General features: G+C 46.0%; 1 protein-coding gene across 2 annotated transcripts in view; it reads right to left on the minus strand.

The window, feature by feature from the left end:
* Mtf1 (metal regulatory transcription factor 1) overlaps window positions 1–18,263 on the minus strand; it is a 43,308-nt gene that overhangs the window by 7,397 nt on the left and 17,648 nt on the right. For both annotated transcript variants that reach the window (XM_026781990.1, XM_005353272.3), the window contains exons 3-7: window positions 16,410–16,648; window positions 15,489–15,620; window positions 12,936–13,009; window positions 12,224–12,360; window positions 5,845–5,922 (exon numbers count right to left, since the gene is read on the minus strand). In XM_026781990.1, coding sequence (XP_026637791.1) covers window positions 5,845–5,922; window positions 12,224–12,360; window positions 12,936–13,009; window positions 15,489–15,620; window positions 16,410–16,648 — 660 coding nt within the window. The remainder of the gene's footprint in view (window positions 1–5,844; window positions 5,923–12,223; window positions 12,361–12,935; window positions 13,010–15,488; window positions 15,621–16,409; window positions 16,649–18,263) is intronic.

The following is an 18,263-nucleotide window of genomic DNA, read 5'->3' on the forward strand; positions in this document are numbered from 1 at the left end:
TGGAGACTGAACCAGGGCCCTGCACACCTCGGGCAAGCATCCCACTCCCAAGCTTCATCCCCAGTACTCAATTTTTTTTTTTTAAATTTGAAAAAAAAGCCCAATAAAATTGTTCAAGCTGGTCCTGAACTGATCCTCCTGTCTTTGTCTTATAGGACCGGGATCACAGGTGTAAACCATCATGGGCAGCAGCATCTCCATCTCCTGCAAATGGACATGTATTTCCCTGAAACTGAGCCATGAGAGGAATCAGCAGCTCTGGCTTGCAAGTCAACGACCAGTTCTTCTCGTATAAAAATTCACCAGAATGCAGGCACACGTTCAGGGATGCTGTCTGCATCATGCATCAGCACAGGAAGTAGCTGTGACAGAGACTACAGGCGCCGCAAAGCCTGCAATATTTACTCTATCATGTTTATGTTGGGGGGGGTTGGGGATGGGCCAGGGCCTGGGGGTGAGGTGCACCCTGGACCCACACGGTGCTAACAATCATCTATAACTCTAGTTCCAGGGGTTTCAACACCCTTTTCTGGCTTCCAAGGGCAATAGTCATGCAGTGTACAAACAAAACACTCATATACATAAAAATAAACCTAAATCTTATAAACCAAATTCTGCATACAAATGAGATTGTAATCTGACTATTACTGCTATAATTTGCCACATGGAAACTCATGTTAATTGAGCGAAAATGATTCCATTTTTAAAAATAGAAAGAAACTCATGCTAGGGCTTAATCCCCATAAAGCTTAGGGAGTGCAAGCCAGGGACCTCCACAGTTTAAGTCAGGGTTAAAACACAGATTTTATGTGCACTGCAAATAAAAGTAACTGAAAGCAATCTACCCAGGTATGGTGGCTCTTGCCTATAACCAGAGTCCTGGCGGCTGAAGATAAGCAGGTCTCAGCCCCAGGGTGAGGTACTATCTCAAAAGAACAAATTTAAAAATGAGGAAAAAGCGGGGGTGTGGGGGTAGGAAGGAGGAAGACAAAGGGGGAACTTGGGATGGGTCAGGGGATAAAGGGTAAAAGTGCTTGCCACACAAGTGTGAAGACCTGAGTTTGAATCCCCAAAAGACACAAAAAAAGCTAGACAGAGCAGCATGAGCCTGTGCAATCCAGCATTCGACAGCCAGAGAAGCGGGAGACAGAATCCCCAGGTCAGAATCCAGTGAGCCTGATGGGAAAACTACAAACTCTGCAGCCTCAAAACAACAGGGAAGCCAAGAACCAACACCTGAGGCTCTTCTCTGACTTGTGCACAGTGGCCCTTGTGTGTTCTCAACAACACATGAGGGGGGGGGAGTACACTGTTTAAGAAGGGTCTCATGGCTCATGCATCTAATTCCAGCACTCAGAGACAGAAGGACTTCTGTGAGTTTGAGGACAGCATGGACCCACTATACAGTCAGATCCTATTTCAAAAGAAGACACTATATTATAAATCAAAGTAAAGCCTGTCTTTGGGGGGGGGGCTTTGTCCCAGCTGCCAACTTATCTTCCAGTCTTCCAGGCGTTCTGCAAGGTCTCTTCCTTCCCTCCTCCTCCCTCCCTCCTTCCCTCCTGGATGGAGAGCTCAAGGGCTGCCTTGCTGCTCGCAGACGTGGTGCCTGGGGCTGTCCCCCAGCAAGAAAGTCCTTAGTTCAGAACTGCTCCAAGGCAGTTATTCTACTCTGATTATTCTACTATTATTACTACTATTCTATTATTTTACTCTGAATCCCTCTTCTGTAAGAACCAGTTGGGGGTCGGGTGTGGTGCTACAGGCCTTTAATCCCTGCCAGCATTGGGAAGCAGAGACAGGAGGGTCTCTGTGAGTTCAAAGCCAAAACAAAGTCAACCAGACAATCAAAAAGAATAAAGGGGGGGGGGGGGAGTACAGTCACTGACTTGGCAGTATGGGGAGAATGGCAGTAACCTGTGCAGCAACTCTAGTGCCCTGCCCAGCTGAGTAAGCACTCAGGCCAAAGCTGCTGTGACTTTCAGATTCTGCACTGTGACTTGAACAGCCAAACACACACATACACACACACAGGGAGAGAGAGAAAGAGAGAACAATTCTATCTATCACATACGCACATACACACTTCGCGTGTATATCTAGATATGTGGCAGACATAAGTCTACAGAACACTTTTGGATGTCTACCGACAGTGTCCTCAGCATGAGTGTGTGTAGACAGCAGAGGCTGAAGTTGACTGAACTTTACTATGCTCTACTTTTATTCATTTTTCAGACAGTTCACCAGACATGGAGCTTGCCCATTTGCCTAGACTGGGGCTTACAGGCGTGCACTGCCATGTATGACTTTTAAGTAGGCGATGGAGATCCAAACACAAGTCTGGACATCCACGTCACTCACTATGCCATCTCCCTAGCACCCATCTTCTATTCTGCTGATGTCTTAGAAACATTGGTGATGAGCTGGGGAGAAGGTGCCATTGCTATTCAAGCATGAGGACTTGAGTTGAAGTTCCCAGGACACGCGCACACATGCGCACACGAGCTCGCACATACACCAAAAAAAGAAAAAGGAAGGAAGGGAGGGAGGGAGGGAGGGAGAGAGGGAGGGAGGGAAAGGGATGGCATTGCTGCCTGAGCACATATAATCCTAGTGTTGACGGAGGCCAAGACAAAAGAATCCCGTCAGCCCTAGTTCCAGAGCAAGATGCCTGACATCGCCCTTTGACCTCATCTGTATACAGATATGCACACATCACACATAGAAAAACAGGAAGGAATAGAAATATTGGTTATGAAACCTAATGTTATAATTTTTTTTCTATACTTATTTCTAGAGATGCCTTCACTGCGCAGCTCCAGCTGGCCATTATATAAATCAACTTCAAACTTATAGGAATTCTCCTGCCTCTACTTCCCAAGAGCTAGGATTACAGGTGTGCAACACCACACAGGGCTACAATTAATTCTTTTAATTTCTTTTCTTCTCTCTCTCTTTGGCTTTTCGAGTCAGAGTTTTATATAATAGCTCTGGCTGTCCAGGAACTCACAGAGATCTGCTTGCCTCCGCCTCCCAAGTGTTGGGATTAAAGGCATGTGCCACCACCACTGCTCAGCTACAATTAATTTCTTTCTTTTTTTTTTTGGCAATTAATTTCTTAAACTGAGTGTTTTGAGAGAAAAGACAAACAGAAGCAAGCATAAAGACCAAGCCATGAGAACGTCATCTATCTGTGCTGGTGCCATGGTGCAATGACTCATCAGGCAGTTTACGTATGGTTGTGTCCCTCTGTGCATGTACAATGCTCCTCAATGAAGGTTCCAAATCACAGAACAAGAAAGAAGGAGGCAGGGAGAGGAAGAGCCAAGGAGAGGGAGGAAGGGTAGGTGCTGAAGCCCCCACCAGGCTTCAAAGCAAAACCCCTGGCTGGAGAATTAGTGGGAATGACTCTCCAAAGCAGAGAGAGGTGAGGACAGGCTGAGCTCTGGCTCAGAGCAGGAAAAACAGCAGGAGCTGTCCAGGTCCAGATGACCTCAGAGCTCAGCAACCAAAAGGCCCAGAGGCCACACCCTGCTCGAACCAGCCCCTTCTCAGAAGGCTGAGCAAACAAGGTCCTTTCTAGGACACATGCACACAGACACTCTCAAGATGTTAACGCCGCACAATTTACCATTTGATCACACCACGCCCCAATTATTAAGAAATATCACATTAGTCTGACTGTTTTAAGGAACTGTGACCTTGGTTTGAAAGACTGAAAAAACTCTTTCCAAATCTGGGCTACACACAGGGTACCAGGAGCATAATAGTTAGACTAGGGGATAGGATTCCTCTCGACACAGGTAACTATGCTGGAGATGGCTTCACTTTTCACAAGCGTCTTAATGGTTCCCATTTTTCAGGTGTCTTCCCTGGTGGCCTCAGAGTTCCCCAAAGCTTGCAAGTCTTTGTCATAGTTCTGGCCAGCACGGACTTCTCAGCTATGTAATACAGTTAAATGCTGAGCTTCCAGATGTCTCTATTGGTAAAGGAGACTGCCCTTGCCAGTCTGATGTCCTTAGTTCAACCCCTAGGACCCAAAAGTTGTCTTCTGCCCTCTGTATGTGTACTGTGGTATGTATTTGTACACACAAGTCAACATTAGTACACACACATGGACTAAAAAAAATGTTAAAAGGATACTCTACCCAGAAGTCTTAGGTTAGGTAACTCAGAGGGTATCCTAAGACATCTAGAGTATAAACTTTAGAAAACTGTTCTGTAATATGAATAACAATCATATGGAATAGTCGATGTTTTTCACCTTTGTTACTCCAGACTAAGCTATCTCCAACTTAACAATGATTCCCTTCTGTTTCTTCGCTGTTACGTCTTGACCTACGAATCTTTCCATGTGGTTTGTGTTCAAGTGCACACATGCACAGGAGCACGGTATACTATGGAGAGTGGAGGACAACCCTGTGAGGCCAATTCTCTATTGCCTGGAGACTCCAGAAACTAAACTCAGCTTACCAGGCTCGAGTGGCAAGCACTTTCTCCACTGAACTATCTTGACAGCCCCTGGTTTTGAATTACCTGACTTAATTTTCAGTTCTAAATGAACTTTTTTTTAAATAGCATAGCTCCTTGAATCTACAATCTTGCTGCCTGTACCTCACACATTAGGATTACAGGTAATCACTTTAATGCCCATATATCAAGCTTGACTTGGATTATTTTATTTATTGGGAGGTTCACTTACATAGTATAGGTTGACCACAAATTATTGGCTCAGCTTCCAAAGCACTAGGATTAGAAACATGTACTCCTCCATACCTGGTTTCATTTTTATATAGTTTCTACTTCTCCACCAAGATTTCCTATTTGCATAAACATTCATTTATGTGCATGAGCAAATGCTAGCTATGAAAATTTTCTATCTGGGATGAGGATTTAGATCAGGGGTAAAATACTTGCCTAGCAAGCATTGAGGCCCTACATGAAAGTTCCCAGCACAACACACACACACACACACCCCAAGTGAGGTAGAACTCAGGGCACTGCACTTGCCTAAATCTCCAAGTACACTTTTTAATATCACCGTAGCTATGCTGACTGTGTGGTTGTACGGAGAGCACATACACTTTAATGTATATTTCTTGCTTAGAGACAGGTCTCACTGCTCTCAGAATGGTCTCCAACTGCTAGGCTCCAGTGATGATCTGCCTCAGTCACCCCCATGGCACTCCAGGTGCACCGTGACACCCAGATAAGAACCTATGTTCTTACAGGGGCTACCACTTACAGTATCAACTCCCACACCGTAAAATAAGGTTATTCTAGTTCAGCATGCTGGCTCACCCCAGTGGTCCCGTATCTGGATGGCTGAAGAAAATCTAGTCTGAGCATAAACCTCAAAATCAGTGTAGAGAAACATAGTATCAGCTGAATTGAACACGCTCAGGCCCCACGTAATGGTCTGCTAGCGCACTGTGGAACCATAGTGACAAAGATGAGTGGGCTTGTCCCCAAGTGGAGACCTGTACAGCAAGCCCACTAAGGTGAGCTCGAAGGAGGAAGCGGCCTAAGGCAGGTGAGACGCGGGGTTGACACAAGTCCAGGAACTCCGATTCTGACTCTTCTAACTAGACCTCAAGTTCTTTGAGGCCAAACCACACCTTCCTAATTGTGCCAGAGGCTGCACAGTGGCTGCCGGAACATTATTCAGTGAATATTTGCCTAAGTTATTAAAATAAGAAATCTTCTGGGATCAAAAGGCCATCAAAGGAATGATCTACGCCAAAGGCATTTCCAGAGTAGCAATCGAACACAACCAAATCTAGGAACCTTCAGCGTCGCCTTCCCCATTTTCACAGGAATTCCTCTAGCGCCCCTCCTACTTACTGCACTGGAATTTTCTTGCAGTTCAGAATCCGTGGACAGAAGGCCCAGCTCACTCAGATAAAGTGAGTGATTTGTATCCTGTGAAAGAAAAAAAAATCATAATGTAAAAAAATATATAAAATAAGTAAAAATTATAGCAGCACAATACACAATAAAATACTTGATTTCCAAGTCCTTAAGGTTCTAAATGTCTGTACATGTCACTTAAGAAAGGTCAGACACGGGGCTGGAGAGGTGGTTCAGTGGTTAAGAGCACTGGCTGCTCTTCCAGAGGTACTGAGTTCAATTCCCAGCAACCACATGGTGGCTCACAACCATCTGTAATGAGATCTGGTGCCCTCTTCTGGAGTGCGGGCATACATGGAGGCAGAATGCTGTATACATAATAAATAAAAATAAAAATAAAAAAAAAAGGTCAGACACATCCAAAGCGGGGGCTTTAAAAAGAAAACAAAAACAAACTTACAAAGTAAACCCCCTTGGTATTCTTTTTTAAAAAGATTTATTTATTTATTTATCTATCTATCTATCTATCTATCTATCTATCTATCTATTTATTATGGATACATGTGTGACTGCACACCAGAAAAGGGCAACAGATCTCATCAGAGCTGGTTGTGAGCCACCACGAGGTTGCTTGGAACTGAAATAAGAACCTCTGGAAGAACAGCTGGTGCTCTTAACCTCGGCCATCTCTCCAGCCCACCTCCGTATTCTTACTAGAATACCTCCGCTCCATCCCCAGTTCTTCTGAGGTAGGATGTCACATAACCCAGCATGGCTTCCAATTCTCTAGGCAGCCATGCCCTTGAATTTATGACCATCCTGCCTCCACCTCCCAAGTGCTGGGATTGCAGGTATGAGACAGCATGATCAATTGTTTCTTAAAGTGACTAGTAGTTGTCATTTCAAGTTTAATTTAACTTTATGTGTGTTTTGCCTGCATGTATATCTGCATACTATGTGTGTGTTTGGTGGTCAAGGAAAAAAAGAGCTTTGGATCACTTGAGACTTGAGCTACTGACTGCAGTGAACCTCCATAAGGGTGCTGGGAATCAAACCCAGGTCCTCTGGAAGAGCAGCCAATGCTCTAAACCTCTGAGCCATCTCTCTAGACAGTGGCTAAATTATTTTTAAATTACCTTATGAATCAAGCTGCAAAAAAACACAGCATGAAATTACTAATATTTGTCTAATTTCTTTCATCTTTTATTAAGTGATTTCACATTACTAATTTGCTAGTCAAGTAAACTGGAGAAATATTATCTAATACTCTCATTTGAATTAGGAGAAAAATCTATGTTATGACAAGGGAGTGCTGCACAGATACACAGCTAGTTAACAGACGACAAATGTCCTGGCTGAACAGTCAATTCTCCTTCCAGTAGTGTCTCTCCATATGGGCTCCCCAGGTTCCTCCTCGGAATGGTGGTGAGGGTTAACTATTCAAATCCTGCTGCTTAGGCAACTCTGAACTCTGGATTCCTGAACATGTAGCACAGTCCTGACCCTTTGTGGGTTCCTGCTTCTATCCAAGTGGGAAAGACACTCCCACCATGTATACATTCAACACATACAAGCCTGCTTTTCAGTTCCAGCAATCCATAGTAAACGATGAGTCAAAACTAAATCAGACTAAACCACCCCTGAGCTTCCAACTGTATACCGATGAGGCGTATGATGCAATCTTGGGCCGCCTACCCCCTATCTCCCATAAAGCTACAGCCCCTTTCCACACCAGTCATTCAGAGCTGTCCAGGGAATCAGATCACTTGTCTGAGTGTTGTAGGCTTATGTTCAAGAAATCCTTCTTTTTCTCTTCAAAAAAGATTTACTTTTATGTTTCTGAGTATTTTGTTGTATGTATGTAAGTCCCGGTTGCATTCAGAAGCCAGAAGAGTGTCAGATCCCTTGGAACTAGTATTGTGAGCTGCCATTCAGGTGCAGGGACTCGAACCTGGGTCCTCTGCAAAGGGAGCAAGTGTTCTTACCTGCTGAGCCACAACTCAATCCTTAGCAACATTTACTGTCTTTAACAATGGCTCCAAAGCACAAGAGTGCAATAGTGCCTGAGTATCAGGTACTGATCCAGGCCAGGAACACAGTAAGAAACAAACCTCTGTACTTAGCAGGCTTCCATTCTAGTGATGGCCACCAATGACAGCGCAGGAGAGGAGTGCTCTGGGGTCAAAAAGTAAGAGTGTTTATTTTCTTGCTTCCTAGTCTCAGCTTCAGGGGCCATCTGCAGTGCAACTTTCAGAAACTGGTTCTCTATTTCCACCATGTGGGGCTCCAGGAGTTGAACTCAGGATAACAGGTTTGGCAGCAATCACCTGTACCTACTGAGCTATCTCACCAACACAGGAGTTTGGATGGTTAGGGAAAACTTTTCATATAGAAGGTGTCTGAGTAGAAACGAAAGTAGGTATTGGAGCAAGAGTGTCTGGCAGAGCCTGCAGCCAGGTGAAACACCTGAGGGAAGAGTGGGTGTCTCCTGGTTTACCACAAAGAGGGTGGCATGATGGAAGGGGGAGGACAAGACGTGGATGATGTCAGATAAGTGACCAGGGCCTTGACGGTTACTGACAGGATTGTGACCTTTACTCTAGATGACACAGGAAGCTGCCAAGCAGCCATGAGAACAGAACTTATCTGCAATGTGGTTCAGACAGAAAGGTCTCTGGTTGATGTAGGCAGGACAGCCTGTGGAAACCTGGGCCGACACAGTGGGACTACGCAGGGAATACCACAAGCCAGGCAATCCAGGCACACACAAGCAGGCTGACCGAAGATACCAGGAAAATGACTGGATTCTAGACAGGGCTTTTGTCTGTTTCGTTGTCTCTCAGAGCCCAGTTAGGCCTTGAGCTCTTGATCCTCCTGCTTTTACAGCCAAAAAGTGTTAGGATAACAGTCACAGCCGTCACACTCAGCTAGACTTAGACATATTCTGGTAGAGATGACAGGTGGTCTTAGTGGCTATGTAAGATGATAAGGAAGAGGTCACCAAGACTTGGAGCTCCACCACTTGAGAAGCCTAACTGCCTGTGAACTACATGAATGCTGCAAGAGAAGCAGGTCCGGACAGTCAGGTTGTGGAAGATCGATTATTATCTGATAACGATGTCAGTGGGAGGCTGGACGGGCCTAGGCTGGCACTGTCGATTAAACTCAGGGCACTGCAGATGGTCCCTAAGCCTCAGGCCAGGAGTCATCCCCCTGCTGAACAGAGATGCAGAGATTTGCCCTTACAAGACTGAACACTGGTACACCCAAGGCTCAGTGTGATAGCTATTCTTGTTTGTAAACTGACCACACCTGGAACTAATTAAAACCAAAAGAAAAAAAAAAAGGTTGGACACAGCTGTGAGGGATTTTTTTTTTTTTATATAACTGGATCATTTGAAGTGGGAAGATCTACTTCTAGTCAGGTCTTCTTGGTGGAAAGACACACCTTTAATCTAGAATAGTGGCGCTCAGCCCCCTTGTAGGGTCAACCAAACCTTCCACATGGACCATTGATAACTTACATTACAATTCTTAAGAGTAGCAAAATTATAGTTATGAAGTAGCAACAAAAATAACTTTATGGTTGGGGGTCACCACAACATGAGGAGGAATTGCATTAAAGGGTCACAACGTTAAGAAGATTGAGAACCACTGATCTTTTGAGGTAGGAAGATGCACCTCTAAGCTGGCCCACCCCTGCTGTTGGAAGCCTATATAAAGGACATGGAAGATGGAAGCTCTCCTTTGCCTGCTTCCTCCCACAACAGCTACCAAGTCCATTTCTTCGCTGGTATCAGAGCCTACTTCTTCAGGATTCTTGTGTATACTAAGACCAGCTGAGACATCCAGCCTCGTGGACTGTTGCGGGGAGGTCCTCCTGCTCCTCCAGCCTATAGCCGCTGAGATACCAGCCCATTGGGGCATGGTCTCTCTCCCTTTAAAAAAGCGGCCACTTCCCTCTCTGCTCTCTCTTCACTTCCTGCTCCGCTGGCACTAGACTCCCTTCCTGGTTGCGCAGAGGGCTGTTGTCTGGGACGGTGATCTGTAAGTTTTTTCCCCTTTAAATAAATACCACCCTATTAATCATAATTCCAAACTGGTGTGGCATTGTTTGTGACTTACGCCATCAGTGGACTGAACACTTATTGGTGTCTCGCACTTTCCAAGGTATATGTGAGAGTGTGTGTGTGTGTGTGTGTGTGTGTGTGTGTGTGTGTGTGTGTGAAAGGGGGGAGAGAGAGAGATTGAGATTCACTCTGTAAGTTCTGTTATTCTCTCTACAGAACCCTGGCCAATACACAAAGGGTTTGCAGTTCAAGTCTCCATGCACTGCTACAAAACAAGAAACTGATTCTGACCTAAGGAGAGCAGTTCTTGCCTGGTTTTCTCAGATGAAGAAACTGAGGTGTCCAGAAGCAATCTGCCAAAGGCCATGTGGTTAGTGACAGAAGAATGGTTTCAACTGGGGCTGGTGAGCGCCAGAGGCCACCCTCTTCACAACTAACATCACCTGTCTCTAACAAGGCAAACCTTAAGAGGTTGGCTCCGGAGTCACACTGCCTGCCTAAGTCACACTCATGACAAGCTATGCAGACCTTGGCAAGCTATTTAATTTCTCCTTGCTCCAAGGCTCTTAATCAGTAACGTGGGAATGGTGACAGCACAGAGCTGTGAGTGAGGCAGCACCTACAACAGATTCTGCACGTATTTACCATTCAACAGATATGAGTTCCCCATTATTTACTATGTGTGTTTGGTGGGGGGCTGCCACAGCACACACGTGGAGGCCAGAGAACAACTTGCATGAGTTGGTTCTCTCCACTATGGTTCAGGGAATCAAGCTCAGGCCATGGGGCAAGCACCATTACCCACTGAGCCTTCTACCCAGCACTGAGAGTGCTTTAAAAGGATGCTTGTTTAAAAACTAGGAACCACAGGCTTCTGAGTGTGCTGTCTCGCCAAAAATAGAAATCTTATTTCATAGTTTCTGAATTTCATTATTGCAAAGGGGACCAATGAATAAGTTAGCCTGGAGCTGGGGAGAAATCCAGGCTGCAGGACTAAAAGCAGTCAAGATATCCCTCCAGCCTCAGGTCCCTCCCTTGGCCTGCAGTTCCAGGCCAGCCTGGGGCTAGAAAGATGGCTCAGTGGTTAAAAGCACTGACTGTTCTTGCAGAGGACCCAGGTTCAGTTCCCAGCACCCACACAGTGGCTCTCAATCAGCTGTACCTCCAGTTGCAGGGACTCTAATGCCCTCTTCTGACTTACAAGAGAACCAGGCACACAGGTGGTATATAGACACAAGTTCATGGAGGTAAACACCCATCTACATAAAATAAAAATATCTTTTTTTTTTTTTTGGTTTGGTTTTTCGAGACAGGGTTTCTCTGTGGCTTTGGAGCCTGTCCTGGAACTAGCTCTGTAGACCAGGCTGGTCTCGAACTCACAGAGATCCGCCTGCCTCTGCCTCCCGAGTGCTGGGATTAAAGGCGTGCGCCACCATCGCCCAGGCAAAATAAAAATATCTTAAAAAAAAAAAAAAAAGCAACTCTCCTAAAGCTTACAGGGGCCTCCTCTGTGCTCAGTGAGAGAGGCAGGCTCTCTCAAACCTTTTATTCTTCAGACAACCAAGGGGGCAGGGAACCCTACAGACTAAGCCTGGCTCTCTGGTGTTGACAAAGGTGCGAGGCAACTTTGGTTTTCATTCCAAATGTGGTTTAGACTTATCCCTACTGCAGTCATGAATGGGAAAGTGGCATTAACCTAAGAGTTCCAAGCCAGGCATGGGGCTTCATGCCCACAATACCAGCACATGAGAGACTGAGGTAGGACAATTACCATGGGATGAGATTTTTCTCTCAGAACAAAACTCCAAACCGCCAGACTCGGGAGGAGGGGGGATGACAACTCAGTCCATAGATTTCAAGTCCCCAAACTTATGCTTTCTTTTTTTTTTTAAAGCTGGGAGCACGGTGCACACTTGTGATCTATACACTGGGGAGGCCAATGTGAGAGCCTGTCTCGAAAGAATAAAAGGAGAGGGACAGGCAGCAGCCGAGGAGCAGCACTTAAGGTATTCCTCTGAGCTCAAGCCGGTGCACACGAGAGCATCTGCCCAATATGTATTCTTACATACGTGAACACACATGGAAGCGAGGGGGGGGATGACATGGGGACTAGGCCTAGGCCTTGAAAAGCCAGTCAGTGGCACCTTCTTCCCCATGCCGGTGACGTTTTTTGGCTTCCACCCTCCCATGGCAGAGGCACATAGGTCCTGACCCATTTTCTCCCTCGCCAGGTAACAGAGGACTCAACAGCTGCAAACGGCTGCCCTGCAGTGCCCAGATCAGGACAGGAGACCAGAACGCACCTCTGAGCCATTGTGTTGTGGAAGTGCACTGTACACGGTTCCTTTGTTATCGTGACCTTTCATGTGACTTTTGAGGCTGTACTGAGTGCTAAAGGTCTTCTCACAGCCGTTACTGGGGCAGAAGAAGGGTCTTTCACCTGCAGGAGGGAAGAAGCCATGTTAGTTTCCTCAGCAGGCAAGCTCTCCCTTCTAACCCAGGGAAGGTCTGAGCACGAGCTGTTCACGACTGAACCAACTAGCACAGGCTTCCTCAGTCTGAGAACCCAGTGCTGAGGAACGCAGCAGCAGTGGCCTGGGCCTGGAGGCCTGAGGACAGGGCTGCCGCTGCCTCACAGCTCTCCCGAAAGGTTATGTCTGGTTTCATGGCTTCAGGGTGGATTAGTCCTTAGATCCTTCACGAAAGAAACACAGGCACTGTAGGTGAAGGCCAGGCCGACTGTGCTCGCCTTCTTCCTAGTCTTACAGGTCTCAAGAGAAACCTGGAGAGGTCAGGTGGAGGTCTGAAGGGAAAGCAGAAACTATGGCAGGCATGGTGGCACACACCTTTAATCTCAGCGCTGAGGAGGGAGCGGCAGGTCGATCTCTCCAGTTCTAGGCTAACCCATTCTACTGAGACAGTTCCAGGGCAGCCGGGCTATACAGAGCCTTGGCTTGAAAAACAAAACAAGAAAGAAAGAAAAGGAAAGGAAACCGGAACTCAGCCTTCACTTACCAGTGTGCGTACGGACGTGAGTCTTAAGATGGTGGCTTGCTGCAAAGGCTTTTCCACAGCCATCGTGATCACACCTAAGTTGTTTAGGTAAAGACAAACAAAAGTCATCCAATAGGAGAGCTTTATCCTGAAGATCTTGTGCGTGTGCACTAGAGCAAATGTTTGGAACGCTAAGATCAGATCAGTCATAGAGGTTTTAGAGACAGGGAAACAAAAACATGGGGGTGGGTTGGCAAGATGGCTAGGCCAGGTAGACCAGCTTGGATCCCTAGAACCCACAAGATGAGAAAAACAATTCTATCAAGTTGTCCTCTGACTATAGATACTTATCTGTAATCCTAGTGCCCAAGAGGCTGAGGCAAGAGGAGGCTCACAAATTCATGGATAGCCTGGGCTAGAGTTAACCTTGTCTCAAAACAAGAAAAAAATGGTATGTATGGAACTGGAAAAACAGCAAAAAAACACAAACCAAACACAAAGCACTGATATGGCTGTAATTAAGAAGTAGCCATAATTCTCGGTACTTAGCTGACCCCTCCCCATCTCAGGCTGGCTTTGAACTCACTCTGTAGCTAGGATCACAGACATGCACTGTTATTCCTGGCTCACAGAGTACTAAAATGCAACACCAGGGAATCCAGAATGCTGGGGGAGCTGCACTCTTAGCTTAGCACCCGGATGCTTCCTTGATAATCGAAGTCAGGAATAATCTCCACCTCCTCGGGACTACTAATGCATTTATCACATGCTTCCTTTAAGGCACCTCTCATTTCCAATATTCCTTCATCTCTGTGTGCATCTGGGACGAGGGTGTTGATTTGAGACAGTGTCACTATGTAGCTCTGGCTAGTTTGGACCTCACAGAGGTCTGCCTGCCTCTGCATCCACAGAGATTAAAGGTGTGTACCACCATGCCAGATGTCTGCATATTTTTATCTGCTTTCTCAAGGGCAGGGTCTGGGTAGTTCTTTAGCTGTTGCACAGCAAGAACTTAACACTTACATACATGACCAAATAGATTTTCTTATATCTAAACATCTTATTTATTTAAATAGAACATTTCTTTAAAGCCTTTTGATTTTCAATCACAAATAATCATCACTGTATCTATCTAGGTCTCCTCTAATATTCAAGACAAAACTGTTTTAACCATCACAAAAATAAATGCATGCATTTGTATAGAAGTAAGAGTCCCCCTAGCAATCTGGTGGAGGTATATAAGCATCTGCAGAGTGACCAACTGGACTGTAATCTCCTGTTCTTAAAGGAGCTGAGACTCAGAATGTATCTGAGTATGGTATTAAATGGTACTGAAACCTCAATTTCATTTCATTGGTGTCTAAGAGCTAGCTGCCCCTGGAGACTTTTCAACTGTCTCCATTTGTGCTAAGGAAGACAAGTAACTTGAAAATGGAAGGGTAGCATATTTATGCCATAACTTTAAGCAGTGTCCCTTATCAGGAGTCAAGGACACTGTTTATGGGAAATCTTCAGCAATACTGCTTCTCAACACTTACTGTAGGCCTGGAACCATGCCACATGTTACATGCAATGAGAGGAAAAAGAGGATTGTACAGTGGTACAGACTTATCTACTGTGGAGGATGTGGTTGGGGAGATGGCTCAGGAGTCAAGAGCATTTACTGCCCTCATCAAGGAGGCAAATTTAGTTCCAGCTCCAGGGGAGCTGATACTCTCTTCCGGCCTCTATGAGCGTCAGCACACATATAACATGTACTCGCACAGATACATACTTATAAATATGGATTTTGGGGACTAGAGAGATAGCTTGGCGATTAAGAGCACTGGCTGTTCTTCAAGAGCTCAGTCCCCAGCCCCCACATGGTGACTCACAACCATCTGTAATAGGATCTGCATACATGCATAGCACTCAGACATGAAATATAAAGAACTAACATTTAAAATTTACACAAAAAAGTGGTTCTATATGTACACAAACATGAGATATTAAAAGCAAGAGCAAATAGGTAATGGAGTAGAGCATGCAGGGCCCTGAGTCTCCTCCCTCACCGTCCCTTGTGAACACGCTCAGAAACAACTGAAGTCCCCTTTCTTAGAGCGGTCTCCCCTCTCCACGCTCCGGCCACTTAGGCTGATAGCATCAGTCTACAACTTTGTGGCTCTGTCCCACTCAACTAAGGATGTTCTGTGTTGTCTAAGGGGAAGGGGTGTTGACACTGGGTCTTACTCTGCAGCCCAGGCTACAAACCCCAGCCCTTGACTAAGGATCTCAATACTTCCTTAGTACAAAGAAAAGAGTCTGCCATATAAGTCAACTTCAACAAACACCTTTTTTAGAATACAGGGAAAAAATGAGGCAGAATGGGCAGCCATCACCCAGGGAGAGATGCTTTTGAGTCCTCTGGCATTCCTCCAACCCGCAGTAGGTGGTCACTGATACCCTGTGGGAAGCTAGCACTACCAAGTAAGGAAATAGGTCAGGGATTTTCTTCCTACTTTGAAACTTCCTAGAGTCTACCAAGAATCCCAGCTGAGACCTGGTCAGTGACAAACAGAAGAAAGCAGGACCTACCGAAATGGCTTTTCTCCTGTGTGGGTTCGAATGTGCTTCCGCAGATCACTGAGTGTGGTGAAGTACTTGCTGCAGCCTTGAGATTCACAGTTAAACGTTTTCCCTGTGTGAAGCCTCTGATGTGCTTTCAACCTGCAAAATATCCCAGAGAAATGTCCCATGCTGAATGTAGCACAGAGCCTCCCAGTACCAGCCTACTGCACCGTAGGACCAAGTGCACCAGAACGCTGTACCAGTGCACATTAGCACCTGAAATTACCCAGAGAGGACTGCAGAGTGGCCGTGAGCATTAATTAGAGACAGACTCCTTTGGGTTCAAGTCCTGGCCCTGACCCTACACAACTCCTCTCTACTTCTTTTCACTTAGCAGCTGTTCTGGGGACCAGCACGTAGAACTGTGCTTTGCACACATCAGCGTTAGCCATTATTATTTCTCCCACCTAATATTAACCAGGCCCAACCCTGCTTGGCTTCTGGGATCAAACAAGATCAGGCACTTTCAGAATGGTATGTCTGTTATTTTGTTATTTTATGCCCAATACTGAAGATTGGTATAAGTCTCCTGACACAAACATGGAAAAAGAAATAGAGATCAAGTGGCAACTCCACCTCTCAGGATAGAAGAAAGTTATCTCAAAGGCTTTGTGCCAATGGGAGGACTACTCTAAGCCAGCTACTAAAATCCCAAGGGCACGATGCCGCTCCCTGAGATGCAAGCCTACACGCAGATGTGCCAACATTTCCACCCAGCCCGTGGCACACCTATTTGTAAGTAGCAGGTTTTGATAATGCATTTTAAATAGGTAAGCACAGCTATGCTTTCCAGTCCCAAAAGCTTTCTTTCATATGCATGGAAAAGGTGTTCTGTAGTCCCAAGCTCAGAGTCAGGACGCTGGCAGACACAGCCATGGAGAGGCTGACCTGTACAGTGTGTTGAACGCCTTCTCACAGCCCTGCACGTCACACTCAAATGGCTTCTCCTTTGTGTGCACTCGCACGTGGATCCTGAGGCTGTAGGAGGTGAGGAAGGCCTTGCCGCAGCCCTCCTGGTTACAGACGAAGGTGTACTCTCCGCGGTGAGTCTTCTGGTGTGTGCGCAGGTTGCCTGCTGTGCTGTAGGTGCGGGGGCATCCCTCAAAGGTGCACTGGTACCGCTTGACCTGATGGAGGACACGGATACCTTATCAGTGGGGAAACAGCTGTCCAGATCTCACCTCTCCACCCTGGGACAGGGGATCATGAAGCATAAGCTGACTGTAAACTTGTAGCCCTTAAACTTTTGATCCTCCCGTTTCTGCCTTCTGAATACATACATGTATGTATCACTAAACCTTGTATGCCGTGCTGAGGAGCAAACCTTGGGTTTTGTGTAGGACGGCAAGCGCTTGACCAACTGAGCTACCCCGAGTCTATCTTTTGAAAAGCTGTTGTCGGCAGCTGGAGAGATGGCCTAGCAGTTAAGAGCATGCAGTGCTTCACAGAGGACCCGAGCTCTCTCTGAATCCACATCAGGCAGCTCACAGGAGGCTCTGTCATCGATGGCCTCCATGGGCACCTGCACTTACATACATATTTTTGTTCAAGATAGGGTTTCTCTGTGAGTAGCCCTGTCTGTCCCCGAACTCACAGAGATCTGCCTACCTTTGCCTTCCAATGCTGGGATTAAAGGATTGCGCCACCACCACCTGGCATAAACTTTTAAAAATATATAAAATAAAAGCTGTTTAAGAAAAATTTGCTGAGCGGGCGATGGTGGCGCACGCCTTTAATCCCAGCACTTGGGAGGCAGAGGCACGCGGATCTCTGTGAGTTCGAGACCAGCCTGGTCTACAGAGCTAGTGCCAGGACAGGCTCCAAAGCCACAGAGAAACCCTGTCTCGAAAAAAACCAAAAAAAAAAAAAAAAAAAAAAAAAAACCAAAAAGGAAAAAAAAAAGAAAAATTTGCTGGAGGGGGTGCACACACCTTTGATTCTAGAACCTAGGAGGCACATCTCTCTAAGTTCAAGGCAAGCCTGGTCTACAGAGGAAACCCTGTCTTGAAAAAACAAAAGCAAAACAACAACAACAAAAAAGGATTAAGAATAATTTGTGTAAAGTATTTTAATACAGCAACTGATACATAAAGTATCCTATAAAATAGCTCCCAGGACAAAGGACAGACAAAAAGAGCAAGCAGTATCTAATGCACTAACTAGTAAGACTTGGTAGGCCAGTGCAGGAAAGAGCTAGAGCAAAGAAAGTCACAGCAGCTAAAAGAAAAAAAGGTCTCATGAAAAACAAAACAATCAAAACAACAAAGGTCAGAGTAAACAAAGTAAAAGCCAGGGAACAACCACTGTCATTCCCCCTCCCCTGTACACACACACACACACACACACACACACACACACACACACACACACGGATTCTCTGATGATTCAGAGAGACCCTGCAGTGCTGGGGCTGGAGTCTGGGTGGTGGTGAAATGAAAGGAGAAGCAGAGTGGGCAGAGCCAGGACCAGTACTTCTGGACTGAGCTGAGGGCTTACTTTTAGAGGGAAACAGTCCCAGGAGAGCTAGGGGGTGATGCACACCTGTAATTCTAGCGCCCAGGAGGCTGAAGCAGAAGGAATTCTGTGAGTTTGAGGCTAGCCAAGGCTGTATTACAAGATTCCATCTCAGTGTCTGAGCTATTACACCCCTAGCACCCAACAAAAGAAAACTTTCTGGAGGAAAGTAAACGAAGGCCTCAAAAGGAGCACCCGGGAGAGACAGACAGTATTGAAAAGGAGCAC

The sequence above is a fragment of the Microtus ochrogaster genome, chromosome 10 (assembly GCF_000317375.1).
Source record: "Microtus ochrogaster isolate Prairie Vole_2 chromosome 10, MicOch1.0, whole genome shotgun sequence".
Classification (NCBI taxonomy): Eukaryota; Metazoa; Chordata; class Mammalia; order Rodentia; family Cricetidae; genus Microtus; species Microtus ochrogaster.